The following is a 21,475-nucleotide window of genomic DNA, read 5'->3' as shown; positions in this document are numbered from 1 at the left end:
TTTCTCTAAATGGGGGGAAATACAATGGAAAACCAGTGTTTCCTCTTTTGCAGGCTATTTAATTGTCAATGTTTGGAATTCAAGTTAGCTGAGCATATGCATATTGATAAATGCTCACAGAAAATCAATGCAAAATCTTCCATGACACACATTCAAAAAGAAAAGAATATAATCGTAGGACAAAAAGCAAAAAAAAAAAAAAAATCCATTTGTATGAACTGTACATTTTGTAAAAAGCCTTTATGAGATGTCTCTTTTTTTATTTGAGAGAGCGAGCGAGTGAGAGAGCACAAGCAGGGGGAGGGGCAGAGGGAGAGGGAGAAGCAGACTCCCCGCTGAGCAGGGAGCCCGATGTGGGACTCGATCCCAGGACCCTGGGATCATGACCTGAGCAGGTCATGCAGGTCAAGCAGGCAGAGGCTTAACTGACTGAGCCACCCAGGCACCCTGAAATGTCTCTTAAAATATACATTTTTGAGAAAAGAAGTAGTATCTTTATTTCTCTGTAAAATGTTGAACAGCTGAGTTCACTGTTTGATTCATCAACTGTTTCTTAGAATCTATCTTTGTGTAGCTGAAACTATATCCTGTAGTATATTCTTGGTGGTTGGAAGTCTGGAATAGTTTTCTTTTTCTTTTCTTTAAAGATTTTATTTATTTATTTGACAGAGAGAGACACAGCGAGAGAGGGAACACAAGCAGGGGGAGTGGGAGAGGGAGAAGCAGGCTCCCCGCAGAGCAGGGAGCCGGATGCGGGACTCGATCCCAGGACCCTGGGATCATGACCTGAGCTGAAGGCAGTCGCTTAACCAACTGAGCCACCCAGGCGCCCTGGAATAGTTTTCATTAGTCTTGTGTTCATTAGTCTTGTCTTACATAAAACAGGTCTGTGCTAAACTGAAAGGAAAGGAAGATGGGTCAGTTGCTTCTAAACTGGTTAAACTAGGGGCACCTGGGTGACTCAGTTAAGTGTCCGACTCTTGATTTCAGCTCAGGTCATGATCTCAGGGTTGTGAAATTGAGCCCCGCATTGGGCTCTGCACTCAGCGGGGAGTCTGCTGGAGATTCTCTCTTTCCCTCTCCCTTTGCCCTTCCCCCTGCTTGTGCTCTCTCTCTCAATAAATGAAGTCTTAAAAAAATAAAATAAAGTGGTTAAACTAAATTAGGTCTTTAAGAGATCCTTTAAGAGATCCCAGCTTTCCTCAGTTTCTTTATCCAACATTCTTAAATTATTATCAGGAAACCAAGATTAAATTACCCAAAGAAGGAAAATTACAAAGAGAAGGGTGGTCATCTTTGGGTGATAAAATTATGGCAATTTTAAGAGTTATTCTTTATACTTTTCTAAATGTTCTACAAGAAGCAATGTACCCCTTTAAAATGAGAAAAAATGATTAAGAGTTATTGAAAATAAGGATATCAAAAGAAAATAAGCTCACACATACATAAGAATAAACTCCAAATGAAAACATGAAATGTAAAAAATAAAACCAACATAAGTTCTAGAAGGAAACATGGGCAAATGCCTCTTTAACCTTGGTGTAGGGAAAGGCATTCTAATTATGAATCAAAATCCAGAAGCATGAGGAGGATGTAAACACCAGAGCCACTCTGGAAAACAGTTTGGCAGTTTCTTGAGAAGTTAAACATGCAACCCAGCAATTCTACTTTTAGATATCTGCCCAATATAAAAGATATGTACATACAAAAACTTGCAAGTAAATGTTCATAACAGCAAAATTCATAATAGCTGAAAAGTTGAAACAACTCAAAAGTCCATCAACAGGTCAATGGATAGACAAAACGTGGGTTATCCAGACAGTGGAATACTACTGAGGAATAAAAAAGACATGAAGTAATTATACATGCTATAACATGGATGAATCTGAAAAATGTTATAGGTGAGAGGTGAGCATAGCATAATGTTTAGAGAAGTTGAATCACTATGTTGTACGTCTAAAACTAATATAATATTGTGTGTCATCTATCCTCAAAAAAATAAGAGATGTAGTCTATATATACAAGGGAATATTACTCAGCCATAAAAAAGAATGAAATCTTGCCATTTGCAATGGCATGGATGAAGCCAGAGGGCATAATGTTACGTGAAATAAGTCAGACAAAGACAAATACCACTGCTTTCACTTATATGTGGAATCTAAAAAACAAAACAAAACAAACAAACAGAAAGCAGAAACAGACCCACAAATACAGAGAACAAACTGTGGTTGCGGGGGGGGGGGGTGGCGAGAGGATGAGTGAAATAGGTGAAGGGAATTAAGAGGCACAAACTATTCCACCTCTGGGTCTATACCCAAAAGAATTGAAAGCAGGGTCTTAAAGCATTCATGGCAGCATTATTCTCTATAGCCAAAGGGTGGAAGCAACCTATGTCCCCTGACAGATGAATGGATACACAACATGTGGTATACATGTACAATGGGATATTATTCAGCCTTTAAAAGAAAGGGATGTATGGTGATTAACATAACATAATAATAAAAAAAATTTAAAAAAAATAAAAGAAAGGGAATTCTTTTTTTTTTTAAAGATTTTATTTATTTATTTGACAGAGAGAGCGAGAGAGGGAACACAAGCAGGGGGAGTGGGAGAAGGAGAAGCAGGCTTCCCGCTGAGCAGGGAGCCCGATGCGGGACTCGATCCCAGGACTCTGGGATCATGACCTGAGCCGAAGGCAGACGCTTAACGACTGAGCCACCCAGGCGCCCCAAAAGAAAGGGAATTCTGACACATGCTACAACATGGATGAAACTTGAGGATATTATACTAAGTGAAACAAGACAGTCACGAAAGGACAAATACTGTATGATTTCACTCATATGAAGTGCTTAAAATAACTAAATGAAAGTAGAACGGTGATTGCCAAGACTGAGGGGAGAGGGGGAATTGGGGTGTTATTGTTTAACAGGTACAGACTTCCAGTTTTGCAAGATGAAAAAAGTTTTAGATGATAGATAGATGGTGGTAATAGCTGTACAGTATTGTGAATGTACTTAACGCCACTGAACTGTATACTTGAAAATGGTTAAAATGGTGAATTTTATTTTATGTATATTTTACCACATTTTTTTTCAAAAGGTCCAAAGGATCAAAAAACCTGATAGAAAAATGGGACATATGAACAGATAATTCATCAGAAAGAGATAAAAGTGGCCCTGAAACATATGAAAAAAAAAAAAGCTCAAATCTGCTCATAATTAAAGAAATGAAAATTAAAACAAGATACTGAGATAGCATGTTTCACCTATCAGACTGGCAAAAAACTGAAGAAGTATGACAACACATTCCACTGGTGAGGCTCTGGGGAAACAAGTGCTCTCATACATTGCTGTTGAGAATGCAAATTGGTATACCCCATATTCTGGAGGGGAATATGGCAATATGGCAATATCCAACAAAATCACACATGCACTTACCTTTTGCCTCAGCAATCCCATTTCTAGAAATCTACCCTGAAGGTAAATCACTAATAATATGAAAACTGAATAACACAAGGTTATTCATTGCAATGTGTTTGTAATTACAAAATACTGGAAACATATCTACGTCCATACCACCCTGAACGTGCCCTATCTCGTCAAAATACTGGAAACAACCTAAATGCCCCTACATAGGAAAGCTGTTGAATTAATATGTTTGGCACATGTACACTAACAAGAGTACCATGCAGCTGTAAAAAAGAATGAGGAAGACATCTAAGAACTGGTAAGAAATGATTTCCAGGAAATGCTGAGAAGAGGAAAGCCACAAAGACTATCTGTAGTATACCACCATTCATATATGAAGAGGATATGAAAAAATATAGAAGTATATGCTCATTTGTACAGGAGAAATACAGGAAGGCTATGCCAGAAACTAAAGAGAATGGTTAAATACGGAGGAGGGAGAAAAGTGGTAGAAATAAGGGTGTGATGGGGATAGGGTGGCAGGGATGAAGAGGGAATGACATTTCATCGAATATTTTTTTTTAAAGATTTTATTTATTTGACAGAGAGAGACACAGTGAGAGAGGGAACACAAGCAAGGGGAGTGGGAGAGGGAGAAGCAGGCTTTCCGCTGAGCAGGGAGCCCGATGTGGGGCTCGATCCCAGGACCGACCTGAGACGAAGGCAGATAAACGACTGAGCCACCCAGGCTCCCCTGAATATTTTTTTTTTTAAATATTGTGGTAAAAAACATGTAACAAAATTTACCATCCTCACCATTTTTTAAGTGTATATACAGTTCAGTAGACTTAAGTATATTCACATTATTGTGCACTGGATCTCCAGAACTTTTTCATCTTGCAAATCTGAAACTTCGTACCCATTCAACAATTCCCTCCCTGTTCCCACCCCCACCCCAGTCTATTCTTTCACAGTTTTCTGCCATTGCTTTTATTTCTACACTGTTCTTTATGTTCCCCTATATGGACATAGACCTTTACCTATGTTTTCCTCTAGTTCTTTTGTGGGTTTTTCTGTTTTTAAAAAAGTGTGTAAAAACATATAAAACTGGGGCGCCTGGGTGGTTCAAACTGTTAAGCGTCTGACTTTTGGTTTCAGCTCTGGTCATGATTTCAGGGTCATGAGATGGAGCCCTGATTCAGGCTCTGTGCTCAGTGGGGAGTCTGCTTGAGATTCCTTCCTTCTCTCTCTGTGCCCCCCACTCACTCATGCTTTCTCTCTCTCTAAAATAAATAAATGAATCTTTAAAAACAACATATAAAACTGTCTTAACCACTGTTAAGTATACAGTTGAGTAGTGTTAAGTATATTTACATTGTTGTAAAACAGATCTCCAGAACCTTTATCTGGTAAAACTGGAACCCTATACCCATTAAACAACAACTCCCTTTTTGCCCCTCCCCCCCAGCCCCGGCACACCACCATTCTACTTTCTGTTTCTATATCTCATATAGGTGGAATCATACAGTATTTTTTTGTGACTGGCTTATTTCACTTAGCATAATGTCTTCAAGTTTCATTCATACTGTAACATGTAATAGGATTTCCTTCCTTTTTAAGGCTGAATAATATTCTACTACTACACACACACACACACACACACACACCCCATATTTGCTTTATCCATTCATCCACTGATGGACATTTGTGTTGCTTCTACTTCCTGGCTATTGAGAATAGTTCTGCTATGAACATGGGTGTGCATATATTTCTTTAAGACCCTGCTTTCAATTCTTTTGGCTATATACCCACAAGTGGGATTGCTGGATCATGTGGTAGTTCTATTTTTAACTTTCTGAGGAACCTCCATACTGTTTTCCACAGCAGTTATACTATTTTACAACCCTTCCAGCAGTGTACAAAGCTTCTAATTTTTCCACATCCTTGCCAACATTTGTTATTCAGTTTTTTTAAAGGTTTTCTTTTATTTGAGAGAGAAAGAGCGCATGAGCAGGGGGAGGAGCAGAGGGAGAAGCAGACTCCCCGCTGAGCAGGGAGCCAGATGTGGGGCTCAATCCCAGGACCCTGAGCCAAAGGCAGATGCTTAACCAACTGAGCCACCCAGGCGCCCCTCAGTCTTTTTTATATTAGCCATCCTAATGGGTGTATGGTGATATTTGATTGTGGTTTTGATTTGTATTTCACTGCTATTTCTTTTTGTAGAATTCTGACTCTTAGAGCATTATAATATTTCATATACCCTTCACATACCTGAAACAGAAACAATTAAAACCAACCAAGTCGTAGGGGGAACCCTAAAATGGAATACAAATAGTAACTGTGGTAACCAGTATCTTGCCTGGATACTCTAAGCCTAAAGACAAAAAGAACTGTACATAAATGCTGTAATCTAGTTCATAAAAGTGTTTCTCACAGGGGTATGGGCTAGCAATTCTGAAACTACTTTATGTGTATACTGGAACTGAACAAGTCAATAGATTGCAGATAATGAGAGCTGGTTTCTCACTGTTGGAAAAAGGAGTTATAAATAAGGGGAGGAGGAAGGCTAAAATGGACTCTGTAGTGTTGGACTGGAATCAAAGGTATCAGTATAAAATCATGGCCTTTAATATATATACTGATGGATATGAAAATATACATATGAGTGTATGTGTGCATTACTAGACATACAGATATTTCCTAGCTCTACCCACTGAGAGGGCCTCAGTGACACCCTAGTAACAATGAGCACACCTAGCACCCAGATTGCGTTTATAAACACTATTTTCCAATAAAAAAAAATCAGGGCTCTTTGGAGATATGGTTGATTCTAGAACTGGGGCAAGGAAAATATAAGATCGGTGTGGAACATCTCCTGAAAATGCTTAAAAACTAGAGGGTGGGGGAGCCTGGGTAGCTCAATTGGTTGAGTAGCAGACTGTGGATTTCGGTTTGGGTCATGATCTCGGGGTCCTGGGATTGAGCCCCACGAAGGGGCTCCACACTTGGCAGGGAGTCTGCTTGAGGATTCCCTCTCTGTCTACCCCTGACCCTCCCCCACTCATGCTCTCTCTCTCTCTCTCTCTAGAATGGATGAACAAATCTTAAAAACAAAAAACAAACAAAACTAGAGGGTGTATTAAAGAACATAAGAACCACCCTGAGAGAGCTCCTACTGGACAAAGCAGGAACACTTTGAGCAATAAAACAAATATTGATAGTATTGGATGTTAACCCATAGAATAAAATAAATACCCATGTGTCTATATGGATATAAATAAATAATCAAATAAATGGGGGAGAAGAAGCAGCTCTTCCTCACAGTAGAATTCCAATGAATGAATTTCTGAGGCCAGAACCCATGTTCTTTCTATCACATCAGGCTGCCTCAAAGCTAACTAGCAAGTTTGACAAGATCCTTACCTTGATACCAAGTGCTATCAGAAACTTGAGTATATCAGGGGAAAACAACTATCAGGAGAAATGGCCTCTACTAGAATATACATTTAAAATTAATCTATAACTCTTACGTTATAGATCCAGGCAGGGTACCTCCATGGGCTTGTAGCAACAAGACCTGTAGCTGTTGTACCTGGGAAAAGCAAAGAAAAATAGTCAGCTAATCACCAATCAAAAGCTACTTATCCCTTATCAGCTAAATTACTACAATTAGCCATACAGTAATTTTACTTGATACCTATGAAATTGAAAGCATATCTTAGGCATTACAGAAAGCATCAGGGTTGATGATTCAATGACAAAAGTCCAAACAGCATTATATGAATGACTAGTACTTAGAAGATGAGTTGTCCCTTTTACCCAAGCATCTTAATGACTTTTTATTGAGCATCTATTTTTTTAAAAAACCAAACTCAGCACGGGGCTAGGTAATGTGTGGGGGGGATATGAGAATAAACTCTCATGTTTTTTTCTCAAGTTTACAATCTAGTTGACAAAGACAAGCCTAAGGCTTGAAATGGTAAGAAACAATACAGGAGAGAAGATGCTAATTCATAAAGTACAGTTAAGTACTCTAGGGTTCTGAGAAGAAGCAAAGTAATGAAAATTCCAAAACAGTCAAAAGGAGGCTTCCTGTGGCTGGATGTTAAACTGGAGTGCACGCACGATGATTCTCTCCCATTCCCTCCTATGGCAAAGGAGGAACTGTTCTGCCTCCTATGACCAGTCTCGCTGCTTACACTCTGGATCCCAACTCTTCTTGCCTCCTCATGAATCATACTTTGTTATCCCTTCTCTTTTCTGTATCTTCAACTTCTCCCTTTCTACAGGATCCTTTCTATTAAGATTAAAACATGTTCGGGGTGCCTTGGTGGCTCAGTCGGTTAAGCGTCTGCCTTCGGCTCAGGTCATGATCTCAGGGCCCTGGGATCGAGTCCCTTGTCAGGCTCCCTGCTCAGTGGGGGAGTCTGCTTCTCCCTCTCTCTCTGCTCTTCCCCCCGCTCATGTGCGCACGCTCTTTTTCTCTAATAAAAATTAAAAAAGAAAGATTAAAACACGTTCACGTCTCTCCCATCTTAAAACAAAGCAAAGGCACCTTTCCCAATCCCATTACTGATCTTTTTTTTTTAATTTTATTTTATTATGTTATGTTAATCATACATTACATCATTAGTTTTTGATGTAGTGTTCTTATGATTCATTGTTTGTGTATAACACCCAGTGCTCCATTCAATACATGCCCTCTTTAATACCCATCACCAGGCTAACCCATCCCCCCACCCCCTCCCCTCTAGAACCCTCAGTTTGTTTCTCAGAGTCCACAGTCTCTTTGCCCTATTTCTCCCCTTCACAAAGTTTGAGAGAACAGTCTAAACTCACTGCCTCCATTTCCTTTTGTTCACCCCTCACACTTGCTCCTCAAACTCCTCTAATCTGATTTCTGCCCATAGCATTCCACTAAAATAACTCTTGCTAAGGTCACCAATGATCTGCATGTCACTATATCCTCTGGGCATTTTTCAGTCTTCATTGTACTTCACTGTTTGGTAGCATTTGGTTTACCGGACACCATGCTTTCCTGCCTTTCCTTCTATTCTTCCAGCTGTTCTTCTAAGGCTCTTTCTTGGTTAACCTTTGTGCCAACTGTCCTTTAGATGATAAACCCTCAAACCTCAGTATCAGTCTTCTTGCTTTATACTCTCTCCTTCAAGTCTCCTCTCTGCCTGATGGTTTCAATTACCATCTGTAAACTGGTGACTCCCAAATTTATCTCAAACACAAATCTTTCTGAATTTAGAGCTTTATATTTATCTACTTAATATTCCCACTTAGTTGTCTGCTATCCCGAAACCTGGCCCTTTTCTAGTGCACTCCAGGTCAGGGAACGTGCAGTTTCACATGCAGAAATCTGGGTGCCAAACCCTCATCCCCTTATCTAAGCCACTGGTCATTTCTTTCCATCACCGCCACCACCACCCTAAGTCTGAGCCACCATTTATCTCTCACGTGGACCACTGAGTAACTTCTTAACATCGTCTCCATGAATCTACTCTTGCTCCACTATAATCCATTTCTACACAGTAGCCAGACCATCATTTCAAAATGTAAATTATCACTGTTACCACCCTGCTTATCATCATTTTTAACACTGTCCATGAGGCCTTGATCAGGTCTCTGCTTCTTCTCCAGTCTCGTATTGGAATACTCTTTCCTGGCTCCCTCAGCTCTAGCCACACCGCCATTCCTTCAGTTCTTCAAATGCACTATATACCTTCCTAAATCAGGACCTTTTCAGACTTGCTATATGCCTGGCACTGTTCTAAGTGTTTTCTGTGTATTAATTCACCTAACCCTCACAAAAACCCTACGAGGCAGGTACAATTATTTCCATTTTATTTTATATATTTTTTAAAGATTTTATTTATTTATTTGACAAGGGAGATAGAGGGAGCCAGAGAGCACAAGCAGGGGGAAATGGCTGAGCAGGGAGCCTGATGCGGGGCTTGATCCCAGGACCCTGGGATCATGACCTGAGCCGGAGGAGGCAGACGCTTAACCGTCTGAGCCACCCAGGCATCCCAATTATTTCCATTTTATGGATAGGGTAGCTGAGGCACAGAGAACTTGGCCAGGGTACATAGCCAGTGAGTTATAAAGCCAGCATTTGAATGTGGGCAGTCTGACTGCAGTGTCAAAGCTCTTAACCACTACACTTTGCCACAAATGCTTTTTCTTCTCCCAGGAAGCCTCTTCCTTCTTTTCTGCATAGAGAATTCCTACTCAATTCCTCAGATCTCAGTTCAAACATTGCTACTTCAGGGAACCCTTCTCAGCTTTGATATATAACAGAAGACCCTATTCCATAATGTCATACTACCCTAATATAGCACACTATCTCATATGTTGGTATGCTTATGTGTTTGGCATTTGCTTCTCCCACTTAGGCAGTAAGTTCCACGAAGGCAGAAACCGTGTCTGCTTTGTTCAGTAATGTATCCCAACACAGTACCTGGCACATAGTAGTGTTCAATACATATTTATTGTTGGAATGAATGAACAAATAAGTGACTAGGAAGAAGAGCATTCTTGGCAATAAAAATAGACGTGAAAGAAAGCAGAGGGGCAGGACTGAGTATGGTTTTTTATAATTAAGATGGTCCTTTTTTTTTTAAATATTTTTTTTTTAAGATTTTATTTATTTATTTGAGAGAGAGAGAGCATGAGAGGGGGGAGAGTCAGAGGGAGAAGCAGACCCCCTGCCGAGCAGGGAGCCCGATGCGGGACTCGATCCCGGGACTCCAGGATCATGACCTGAGCCGAAGGCAGTCGCTTAACCAACTGAGCCACCCAGGCGCCCCAAGATGGTACTATTAACAGGTAAATTACTTGTATTTTCTATAGTGACCCCTAGGAGGGAGGAAGGGAGGGAGACAGAGGAAGAGAAGGGAAGGGGAAGCTTTAGACTAACTGAATAGTAGCTCTTACCACCAAGGAGGAAGGCCAGAGACGGAGTAAGCAGTACACACTGGAAAGAGTACTATATCCTGGAAGGCAAGAAAACTTGATCCCTCCCCCAAGCCTGGGTCAATCCAACTACCTCCCTTCTCATCTCCTCTACCAGAGCTACTGAGTTGTTACACAACAATTTATATTGATACCAGCACAAATGCATGTGCCTAGTCTGTTACCTCTTCCATTCCCATGATTTCAAGCCTCTGGTCTCTTCAATCCCTCTACCCTATTATCTGGTTGCTTGCTCGTAGAAGATGACTTTGCCTCCTACTACACTGAGAAGGTAAAAGTTGTCAGGCTGAAAATCCCTCAATTTCCCTTCTTCTCCCTCTAAATTATTATCGCTGTAGTCTTCCTATCCTGACCTTTTTTCTTCGAGTCTTGGGGGCAGGTCTCCCCTTGACTGTCTAAAGACAATCCCTCTTTATTTGTGCTCAGGATCTCAACTACTTAGAGATGGTCCCTTAGCAACTAGCCCCTATTCTCAGTTTCAGTCTCTCCCAACTGGTTCTTTCACTTGTTCAAGTTTCTTCCATATTTTTTAAAAGCAAACAGATATATATCCTTTGGTCCTTGACTATCTAGCCTTTGCCTTCTTTCATCTTGCCTTCTCGAAAAAAGAGCCTACCAGCTTCCTTCACTTCCCTATCTAGCATTCACTGACCAGCGCACAACAATCTGCTCCTGTCATTCCCCTGACCCTCTTTCTCACCGAGGTCACCTTGTTGATAAAAAAAAAAAAAGCAAAAAACCCCCACAAAATCTGGGGCGCCTGGGTGGCTTGGTTGTTAAGCGGCTGCCTTTGGCTCAGGTCATGATCCCAGGGTCCTGGGATCGAGCCCCACATCGGGCTCTCTGCTCGGCGGGAGGCCTGCTTTTCCCTCTCCCACTCCCCCTGCTTGTGTTCCCTCTTTCGCTATCTCTCTCTCTGTCAAATAAATAAAATCTTAAAAAAAAAAAAAAGGACACTTTTCAGTCCTTATTTTACACTTCATAAATTTGTACTTTTGATGGTCCTCAAAACTTTCTTCCCTTGTCTCCCATGATATCATTGCTTTTCTTCCTACCTGTTGGCTCCTTCTTAGTCTCTCTTTTTGTCTTCCCTCTTTTCCCCATTCCTTAAATACTGCTGTTCCCCCAGAGTTCTGTCTTTGGCCCTCTTCTCTTCTTGGCCATTCACTCATTCAGCAAATATTTAGTGAGTACCCTGAATGTGCCATGCACTTTTTGATGTCGTCCACTCTGTAATTTCAGATTCTATCTAAATGCTAATGACTCAAATCTGTTCAGACCTCTCTACGTTAAACCCAAATGGCCAGCTATGTTTGAACAACTGTACTTAGATGTCCCCCAAGCTCTTCAAATTCAAAATGCCCCAAACTGAATCTCATTGTTTCAATTTTCCCACCTGACCTTGTTTTTCCTCCTCTATTCCCTGACTCAGTGATTGGTACTACCATTTAATCAGTTGTCCAAGCAAGAAATCCAAGAATAGCCTTGATTCTCCCTGCCTCCCCTTCCACCTCAAATTTGTTACCAAGCAAGCTCTATACATTCTACTTCCTTGGTTTTTTTTTTTTCTTTCTAATTTGCATTCTTCTCTTTATTTCTATGGCTACTGTCTTTAGTTCAGGCCATAGTTCTCACCTGGGTTATTATAATAGTAGATCTGTGGGGGATATGTTCCAAGACCCCCCCCGCTCCAGTACCTGAAACAGTGGCTAGTACCAAACTCTATATATACTATGCTTTTTCCTATACATACATATCTATGATAAAGTTTAATTTAGAAATTAGGCAAGTAAGAGATTGACAGTAATAACTAATAATAAAATAGACCAATTATAATAATATTAACAGTTATGTGACTGTGGTTTCCCCTCTCTCAAAATATCTTATTGAGATACTGTCCTTAGCCTTTTTCTTGTGATGATATGAGATGATAAAATATCTATGTGATGAGTATCTAAGTGAGGTGAATGACATAGGCATTTGTAGTGTTAGGCTACTATTAACTTTCTGACAGTCCGTGAGAAGGAGAATCATCTGCATCCAGACCATGGTTGACCATGGGTAATTGGAACTGTGGAAAGTGAAACCATGGATGGCCGGGGGGGTACTAGTGTAATTTATTTTCTTACTTCTAGTCATACCCACTTCTAATCTAATTTCTCTACACTTGCTAGAGTGATCTCCCTAAAACACACATTTCACCATTCACCCCCTTACTTAAAATCTTTCAATGGCTCCCCACAGCTTTCAGGTTGTATTCCAAATCCTCTACTAGGTCATATAAGGACTTTAAGGATCTGATTCTTGCCCACTTCTCTTGCCTCACCTCTCACTGTTCACTTCTTTATCTGCAAAATCTCCAATGCCACCCTCAAACCTTACATATGACGATAAACATGTCAATAGGAATTACTTTAAGATTTTCCCAAACTAAAGGATGCTTAGCTATCATCTCTAAACCTCTGGCAGAGGAGAAGCTGAGAAACAGAAGATCCATCATTCCACTCACATACTTACAATTTTTCCCAACAAATTTTAAGGCCCTTGTACCTGTTGCTTCAGATGATTAAGTTCGGCTGTCTGGGGATCAATATTAACAACAGGTTTGTTCTTGATTTTTCTTGCTCTGTCAGCATAGCGAAGGGTATTCAATGTTTCTTCTAGATTGGAGTCAGCAGGACTCACACAGGCTATCATAAGAGTATGGCTATTACCTCCTAGAGAATCTGAAAAAGAACAACGGGAGGAAATAAAATCAAACAAGTAGGATGCAAGCAAAGTTGTCCATTTGGGTTGGTGGCTTCAAACTCAGAGCTCTAAGAAAAAAATTCTTAAGAATCTGCAAATTTCCTATTTGTGTCGATAGAAAAACACTAAGATTTTTGGTGTGTAAATGATACAGTTTAGAATCCTATTCCATGTGTCCCCATTGTTAAGATTGTGATTTCAGCACTCAATCAATTTAAAATAACTGGGGCCTGACCCAAGTAAGTTAGCAGCCACTCTTGGAATTAAACATTCTTAGGATGCCCCCTCTAGGTAGGTTTTAATTCTTCAGGGAATTCTGCTTAACAGGCACTAATAAAGAGTAATCAAGTTCATTTTCAGGGACAGAGGACTAAGCACTGTTGTCATTCTATAGATTGCTTGGCTCGCAAAGCCATATATGAAGACATCTTTCCAGTATCATAGAAGCCTGCTTGCCAACAGGTCTCTTGCAAAGCTCTTTATCAGTTAGACAGCTCTGTATGTGATAGTCCAAAAATCTGTTTGCCTGTCCCATCTTCACCTTCTCAGCACCATTATTCTGAGTTACTCTCTTATTTTTAGAAACACTTTGGGCTTACCTTGAAGCAGTCGAGTCAACTTGGAATCTCTGTAGGGCACAAAGCCACCCTTTTTGTCATCTCCAAGAGCACTGATTACATTTCCCAAGCACAGGAGGCCTCGGTTAATATTAATACCTAATAGCAGGAAACAAAATTTACATTGCTTGGTAAAGCATCGAACACATACCTGCACAAAATAAAAAGCCTGCAGAAATATTAAATCGTCAATCAAGGAAACTTCTTGATCCTGTTCACTTTTCTGAGGACAAAAGTCTAAATGTTGGATAGGCACACGGAATTTGCTGGCACTTCTTGCCCTTTCCCATGGAAACAAAGTATACACACAGATAACTATCACCATGACAACAATATTTATATATTTACTTTTTATATACATTATCACATCTAATTCTTAAATTAACACTGAGTAATTAGATGAATAGCTGTTTTTTTTTATTGTCATCTTGCTAAAATATTTTTACTATCATTCTCACCTTACAGATAAGGAAACCAGCACAGAGGTTCACTGACTTGTCTAAGGTCAAACAGCTGGTGAGTGGTAGGCCTGACATTCCATTTCAGGACTTCAGTTAAGTCCTATGCTCTTTCTATGACACCACACAGGAATACATTTTCTCTTGTTGCTTTAGAAAGGGTAAAGATTCTTTTCCATTTCTTTAATTCCAAGGTTTGCTTTTTAAATCCTGTAATAATCTCTGAGGTCCTTCTAAAGCCCCTGATTTTCCCATGATTACATTTATTGTGTAAAGGCTATATAGTATAGTGGTTAAGTGCATGGGCTTTGGTGTCAGATAGACCAGGTTCTAATCCTGGCTCTACCACTGACTACCTATATGATTTGGGTAAAGTTCCGCTCTAAAATGAGGCAAATATACCTACCTCATTGGGTTGTAGTGGGGAATTAAATAAGATACTCATACAAAGTTAAATGCTAAAGAAATGGGATCATTTTTGTTAAACTTTTACTTACTCAGCCATACTTTGGACTCCCCTATAACCAGAAACAATCATATCTACAAGATCCTGAGCTCCAGAATTCCTGACTGCATCCCACAATCCTTTCATTTCTTTCATGAATCCTGTTCTTTACCCTTACTGTGACCACCAATTTACTGACACTTTTTTAAAGATTTTATTTATTTGACAGAGAGAGAGAGAGCACGCACAAGCTGGGGGAAAGGCCGGCAGGGGGAGAGGGAGAAACATGCCCTCCGCTGAGCAGGGAGCCCGATGCAGGGCTTGATCCCAGGACCCTGGGATCGTGACCTGAGCTGAAGGCAGACGCTCAACCGACTGAGCCACCCAGGCACCCCTGACACTTTTTTTAGAAGATTTACTTTATTTATTTGAGAGAGAGAGAGAGAGAGTGAGTGCCAGTGGGGGGAGGGGCAGAAGGAGAGGGAGAAGGAGAGAAATCTCAAGCAGACTCCCCTCTGAGTGCAGAGCCCAACTTGGGGCTTGATCTCATGACCCTGAGATCATGACTTGAGCTGCAATAAAGAGTCGGGCACTTAACCGACTTAGCCACCCAGGCGCCTCTACTGACACTTTCTTTCTTTCTTTCTTTTTTTTAAAGATTTTATTTATTTGAGAGTGTGCAAGAGAGTGCGTGAGAGAGAGCACAAGCGGCGGGGAGGGGCAAAGGGAGAGGGAGAAACAGACTCCCTACTGAGCAGGGAGCCTGACGTGGGACCCGATCCCAGGATCCCGGGATCATGACCTAGCCAAAGGCAGACGCTTAACTGACTGAGCCACCCAGGTGCACCCTGCCACTTTCTTTTCCTTTTTTTTTTTTTTTTAAGATTTTATTTATTTATTTGACAGAGAGAGAGACAGCGAGAGAGAGAACACAAGCAGGGGGAGTGGGAGAGGGAGAAGCAGGCTTCCCGCGGAGCAGGGAGCCTGACGTGGGGCTCGATCCCAGGATCCTGGGATCATGACCTGAGCCGAAGGCAGACACTTAATGACTGAGCCACCCAACCACCCCACCCTGCCACTTTCTAATACTCCCAGTAGATCATTCTCTCCTGGGCCTTAAACTGGACCCTGTGATCAATCATTTCAATTAGGCTTTCCCAAACACTCACCAGACCCATGACCTTCTGCCTCCCTATCATGTTAACTCCCAGTCACAAGTTAAATCAAGTATGTGTGTGTGTGTGTGTGTGTGTGTGTGTGTGTGTGTAAGTTTCTGTAGGCTGCAATGCTGAAGAAAGTCACATAACCAAATGGACTAGATCCATTCATTATAAAACATTGCTATCTGATTTTAGGTGAACCTTTCGTCAATTGAAAATCTTTTCTTCCTCATCCCCTACTTCACCACGGCAGCTATTCTAAACATTCATCATTTTCAAGACTGTAAATCCCCTTTCACTCTATTAGTGGATGATTTCAACAAATACACTGTGGAGATCAAAGTTATCCACAAGGGAAGATTTTCCCTCTCCTCAACTCACAGTCTTTTTCTTTGCAGTGGTTCATTCATCCCTCTCCTTGTTTCAGAGGAGTAAATAACCACCTTTATTTCCCCTTCAGCCTCTGCTGGTTTGTTTCTGTTCCTTCCATTTTCTCTGGGACGCTGGATCCTTGGATCTTCTCCCTCTCTCTTAGATCTTCAACTTATTTTCCCTTCATGAATTCCTTCTTTTCAGTCTATATACATGCTCAAATCACCCCAATCTCAAACAAAAACAATTCCCTCAAGCAACCATTCCTTTCTTTTCCCTTTATTGCTAACTGAAAGGGATACCATTTTCAGGGCCATTTAGCCTATCCAGGATGTGAAGGAGAGTCTGCGGAGATTTACCAAAGCTGCTCGCCAATACCTGTACTAATTCTTGTATTAGTTCATTCTTTTCTTTTCTTTCCCCTTTGAGCCACACAGAACACTGTGCCATCTTATTGGCTCATATCCCATCTGGGATGTAAAGGAGAGATGGGGAGGTTTTTCAAACGTGCTGAGCAAAACTTCCATCTATAGTTTCATGCAAAAACAACAATAAAAAAATCTAGATGAACCCTGAGAAGAATCTATGGCAACTAGGATCTAAGCAAGAATCATACACTTGGTATGTATAAATAGGCTGTTTTTTTCTTCTTCAAATGAGAATCGGGGCTTTGGGATAGAAAGGAGCAAGGGAAATGAATCTCTAGAAGGAAACCATCACAAAACGGGATTTGATTTCCTGTTGTTAAGAGATTTTAAAATGACAAATTCTTGACATGGATGGAGTACACATCATAAAGACTGGGAAGCACATGTTTGCAGAGATTTAAATTTCTGATCGAGGACGGGGTATGGAGAAAAATGTCCAGATAACATTATAAAATCAGAAGGTATTCTCTCTAAGACTGAGAACAGATCAAACAAGGAGGATCAAGAATACTATTTGACATTTTTGGGTATTTATTTACTATGGCAACAAATAAATAATAGAGATCTTAACTTAAAAGGGAAATATAACTTGTATCATGGAGGCATGTTGCAACAGGTTTCAGAACTAGAACAGAAGTAACAGGGGAGAACAACCAGGTAGGAGAGAAATGAAGTAGCTCCATATGCAGCAGCTCTCAAATGGGGATACTTTAGCTTTTTTTTTTTTTAAAAGATTTTATTTATTTATTTGACAGAGAGAGAGAGATCACAAGTAGGCAGACAGGCAGGCAGAGGGAGAGGGAGAAGCAGGCTCACCGTTGAGCTGGGAGCCCGATGCGGGGCTCGATCCCAGGACCCTGGGATCATGACCTGAGCCGAAGGCAGACGCCCAACTGACTGAGCCACCCTGGCACCCGATACTTTAGCTTTTGAAGGGATATTTGGCAATATCTGAAGACATTTTGGTTGTCACAATTTGTGGGTGGCAGTGAGTGCTACTGGCATCTAGTGGGTAGAGGACAAGGATGCCACTAAACATCCTACAAGGCACCAGACAGCCCCCCAAATTATTTCATCTAAAATGTCAATACTGCCACAGCTGAGAAACTCTGCTCTATAGGTGAAGAAAATATCTGTGAGCCTAAGGCAGGTAGCCGAGTAAAATAGGGTGAAAAACAGAAGTAATATTATAGTATCAATATGGTCCACCTAGTTAGAGAGAAAGGGAATGATCTGTTACTGCAATGGCTCACAAAACTCACAGGAATAAATACTGAGAAGGGATAGAGTGAAAGGGAATTTGAATAGGAGACAGAATCTGAGTTCAAACTCTGCCTCTGCCACCTACTGATATGTGTGACCTTGGACAAGCCACTGAAACTTTCCTTTATTCATAAAATAGGTGTAATACATACCTTACCACATTTTCATCCAATGTGATCTACAAAGTGCTACCTACACATAAGTTTTTATTAATAGGGTGGACAAACTTGGATAATTTGGGTATCTACTAAGCTATGTGAGGCTGAAAGTAGAGCACCTGATAAATTCCTAATCCACTCTGACGACCGTTTCTTCACTCAAAAGATACTGTGAGTGAGTAAGGAAATGGCTGCTTTGGTCTTCAAGATGACATACACAGAAGAACTGCTTATTTAAATAAAATGATGGGGATCTGTTTGTTGGGGACCAAGGGGCATGGTTATACACCAGTATGCTAGCTGTTACGAAAACAGATCTCCAAAATTTGGGGAAAAGGCAGCCAACTTTCTGGGAACAGGATGTCTAAAGGGGAAAAAAGGACACAAGGCTTTCAAAACACAAAACTGTAATTATCTAGTCACAAATTATTTCAATAAAAAAAAAATCAACGTATCGGGGTGCCTGGGTGGCTCAGTTGTTAAGCATCTGCCTTTGGCTCAGGTTGTTATCCCAGGGTCCTAGGATGGAGCCCTGCATCGGGCTCCCTGCTCCGCGGGAAGCCTGCTTCTCCTCCCACTGCCCCTGCTTGTGTTCCCTCTCTCGCTGTGTCTCTCTCTGTCAAATTAAAAAAAAAAAAAGAAAAACCAACATAGTTTCATAGAAATCAACGTGGCAAAGAAACTCACACAGAAAAAGAACACAGAGCATCATAGGAAGTTCTGTTCAAACACAGGGGATTGGCCACCAGCATTTCTCTCCTCTCCCTCCTAAAACACCACTAAATGGTTTTTTTTTTTTTTAAAGATTTTATTTATTTATTTGAGAGAGAGAGAATGAGAGAGAGCATGAGAGGGAAGAGGGTCAGAGGGAGAAGCAGACTCCCTGCTGAGCAGGGAGCCCGATGCGGGACTCGATCCCGGGACTCCAGGATCATGACCTGAGCCGAAGGCAGTTGCCCAACCAACTGAGCCACCCAGGCGCCCCACTAAATGGAATTTTAAAAGTACTTTACCCACCAGATCACAGAACATAGGAGAGAAATATTAGTAGACAGGAGGTTTCAACATATTTTTAGAGTACTGGTAGATAAGCAATAACTAACTTAGCAAGATAGAAGAAGCTTCAATCTAAAGAACCTGCAGGGGGACAATAATGGTGATAGTGATAATAACAGCTGAGTTTATATAGTGTTTACATAAGCTAGACACTATTCTAGGTACTTTATACATAGTAACTCATTTCATCCTCACAACAGTCCTATAAAGTATGATTATCGTTATACTGACATATAGGAGAGTTGAGGCACAAAGAGGTTAGGGAAGTTGCCTAAGGTCGCACAGCTAAGAAGTGGCTGAGTCAGAATTCAAATATAGGCAGTCTGGCTCCAAAGTCCATGGTCCTAATCTCTATGCTCTATGGAAATGAGCTGATAGGGTCACTCAGTGGCAGCACCAGGTACATTGGAAATCATTCCCAGTCTCCTTATGGGATTGTTTTTCTAACACCCACCCCATTAAATGTTGATATTCTCTTGAAACTGTCTTGAGCTCTTTTCTCCCTATATATACTCTCCCTAGGTTATTTTATACAGCCTAGAGTTCCAATAAAAACTATAATGAATGAGTTACACATCTGCATCTCCAAACAAGACCTCTTTCCTGTTGCCCAAAGCTGTATGTTGGCTGCCTACTGAATAACCTCCAGTAGGCTGTGCTCACAAGGCATTGCATGAAAATACCAAACAAAACAGAATTCATCTTTCAGTGCCAATCCATTTCACTTCCAGCACTGTCCTTTTTCATTTTCTTGCCGTCTAACAAGTCATGCAACAACCAGCCAACCTGGAACTCTTCCTCTTCTCACCCCACACATCTGAGTCCTTTTCATCAAATACTTAGTGAGTAGGTACAATGTTCTAGGCACTGTGCTACTTATTAGAGATACAAAGATGACTAAGTCACAATCCCCACTCTCAAGGAGTTCATAAATTAAAGGGAGAGAGGGACACAAACAAAAATAATTGCAAATAGATAACATTAAAGGAAGAGATATGTATAGTAAAAATGGGTTCTTGTAAGAGGGAGTGGTAAATGTTACCCGGGAAGGTAAAGGAAGGCTTCAGCAAAGAATTAAAAATTTGAGCTGAAATGCGAAGGATGATTAGTAGAACAGTGCCAATGGAGGAGAAAAGGGTAGGAAAGAAGAATGTGAGGGCATTCCAGACAGAGGGCATTCCAGATAGAGAAAGTAGCACATGTCAAGGCACGTATTTGTGAGGAACTATGGGTAGTTCAATATCAATACAATGTGCCTAGGTAGGAGAAGAAGAGTGACAAATAAGGAGGTCAGAGGACAGCTAGGGAGAGATCATAAGTGCATGACAGATATGTCAGTCTCAGGTGTGTGTATTTATCCTGTAGGTCAGTGGTTTTCAAACAGTGTTCCTCAGAACCTTAGGGATACTGTAGGGAACAGCAGAGATGCTTCAGAGCTTCTGCAACTGTAATTCGCCTTTTGTTTTTTAAGCTTTTTTTATTGTAGTAAAATATGCATAATATAAAAGTTACCATTTTAGCCATTTTTAAGTGTACATGAAGTTTGGTGGCATTAAGTACATTCACACTGTTGCATAACCATTACCACTATTTACAAATATTTTAACTATTTTAAGAACTGCCTTTAAACAGCTCACTCCAATGTGCTATATTTCAAATCTCAACATACTGGAGTCTACCAATACATCTTGTGCGGTGAGGTTAGTTAAGTTTCCTGCAGTCTTTGAAAGTACCTCTAACATTTGTGCATACGTTTGACTTTTCTGCAAATGTGGATTTTCAGGTTATGGCTTTGCATAGACTCTTTCCTGGTCACATGCTCGCGCATGGAAAATTGTGCAAGTTATCATACCACTATACACGAGTTTGTACTGAAACACCAGACAGAGCAGTTCCTCAATTCATGCACTCTTCACTGCGTCATGGTCAGTTGCATAGTACCAAATGGATGTTCGCAATCTACATGTCCACTGATGGATGAATGAATACACAGAATTCCATGCGTGCACACACACATGCACATACACGTACAATGGGATATTATCGAGCCACAAAAAAGAAGGAAATCCTGCCTTTTGCAACATGGATGAACCTTGAGAACATTATGCTAAGTGAAATAAGTCAGATGGAGAAAGACAAATACTGTAGGTTCTCACTTATAAATAGAATCTAAAAAAGCTGAACACATAGAAAGAGAGTAGAATGGTGGCTGCCAGAGGCTGAGGGGTAGGAGAAATGGGGAGATGTTGGTCAGAGAATATAAACTTCCAGCTATCAGATAAATAAGTTCTGGGGATCTCATGTAAGGCATGGTGACTAAAATTAACAGTACTGTATTCTATACTTGATAGTTAAGAGAGTAAATCTTAAATGTTATCA

The 21,475-nt window shown here is 40.7% G+C and overlaps 1 protein-coding gene across 1 annotated transcript in view; it reads right to left on the bottom strand.

The window, feature by feature from the left end:
- Nucleotides 1-21,475, bottom strand: part of KIF4A (kinesin family member 4A) — a 116,604-nt gene that overhangs the window by 58,546 nt on the left and 36,583 nt on the right. Inside the window, exons 8-10 of the mRNA XM_035028698.1 lie at nt 13,739-13,855; nt 12,942-13,117; nt 6,938-6,999 (exon numbers count right to left, since the gene is read on the bottom strand). Coding sequence (XP_034884589.1) covers nt 6,938-6,999; nt 12,942-13,117; nt 13,739-13,855 — 355 coding nt within the window. The remainder of the gene's footprint in view (nt 1-6,937; nt 7,000-12,941; nt 13,118-13,738; nt 13,856-21,475) is intronic.

The sequence above is a fragment of the Mirounga leonina genome, unplaced genomic scaffold, assembly GCF_011800145.1.
Source record: "Mirounga leonina isolate KUSES-001 unplaced genomic scaffold, KU_Mleo_1.0 Mir_204, whole genome shotgun sequence".
Taxonomy (NCBI): domain Eukaryota; kingdom Metazoa; phylum Chordata; class Mammalia; order Carnivora; family Phocidae; genus Mirounga; species Mirounga leonina.
Note: the sequence above shows the minus strand (reverse complement) of the source record. Positions and strands in the feature narration are given on the sequence as shown.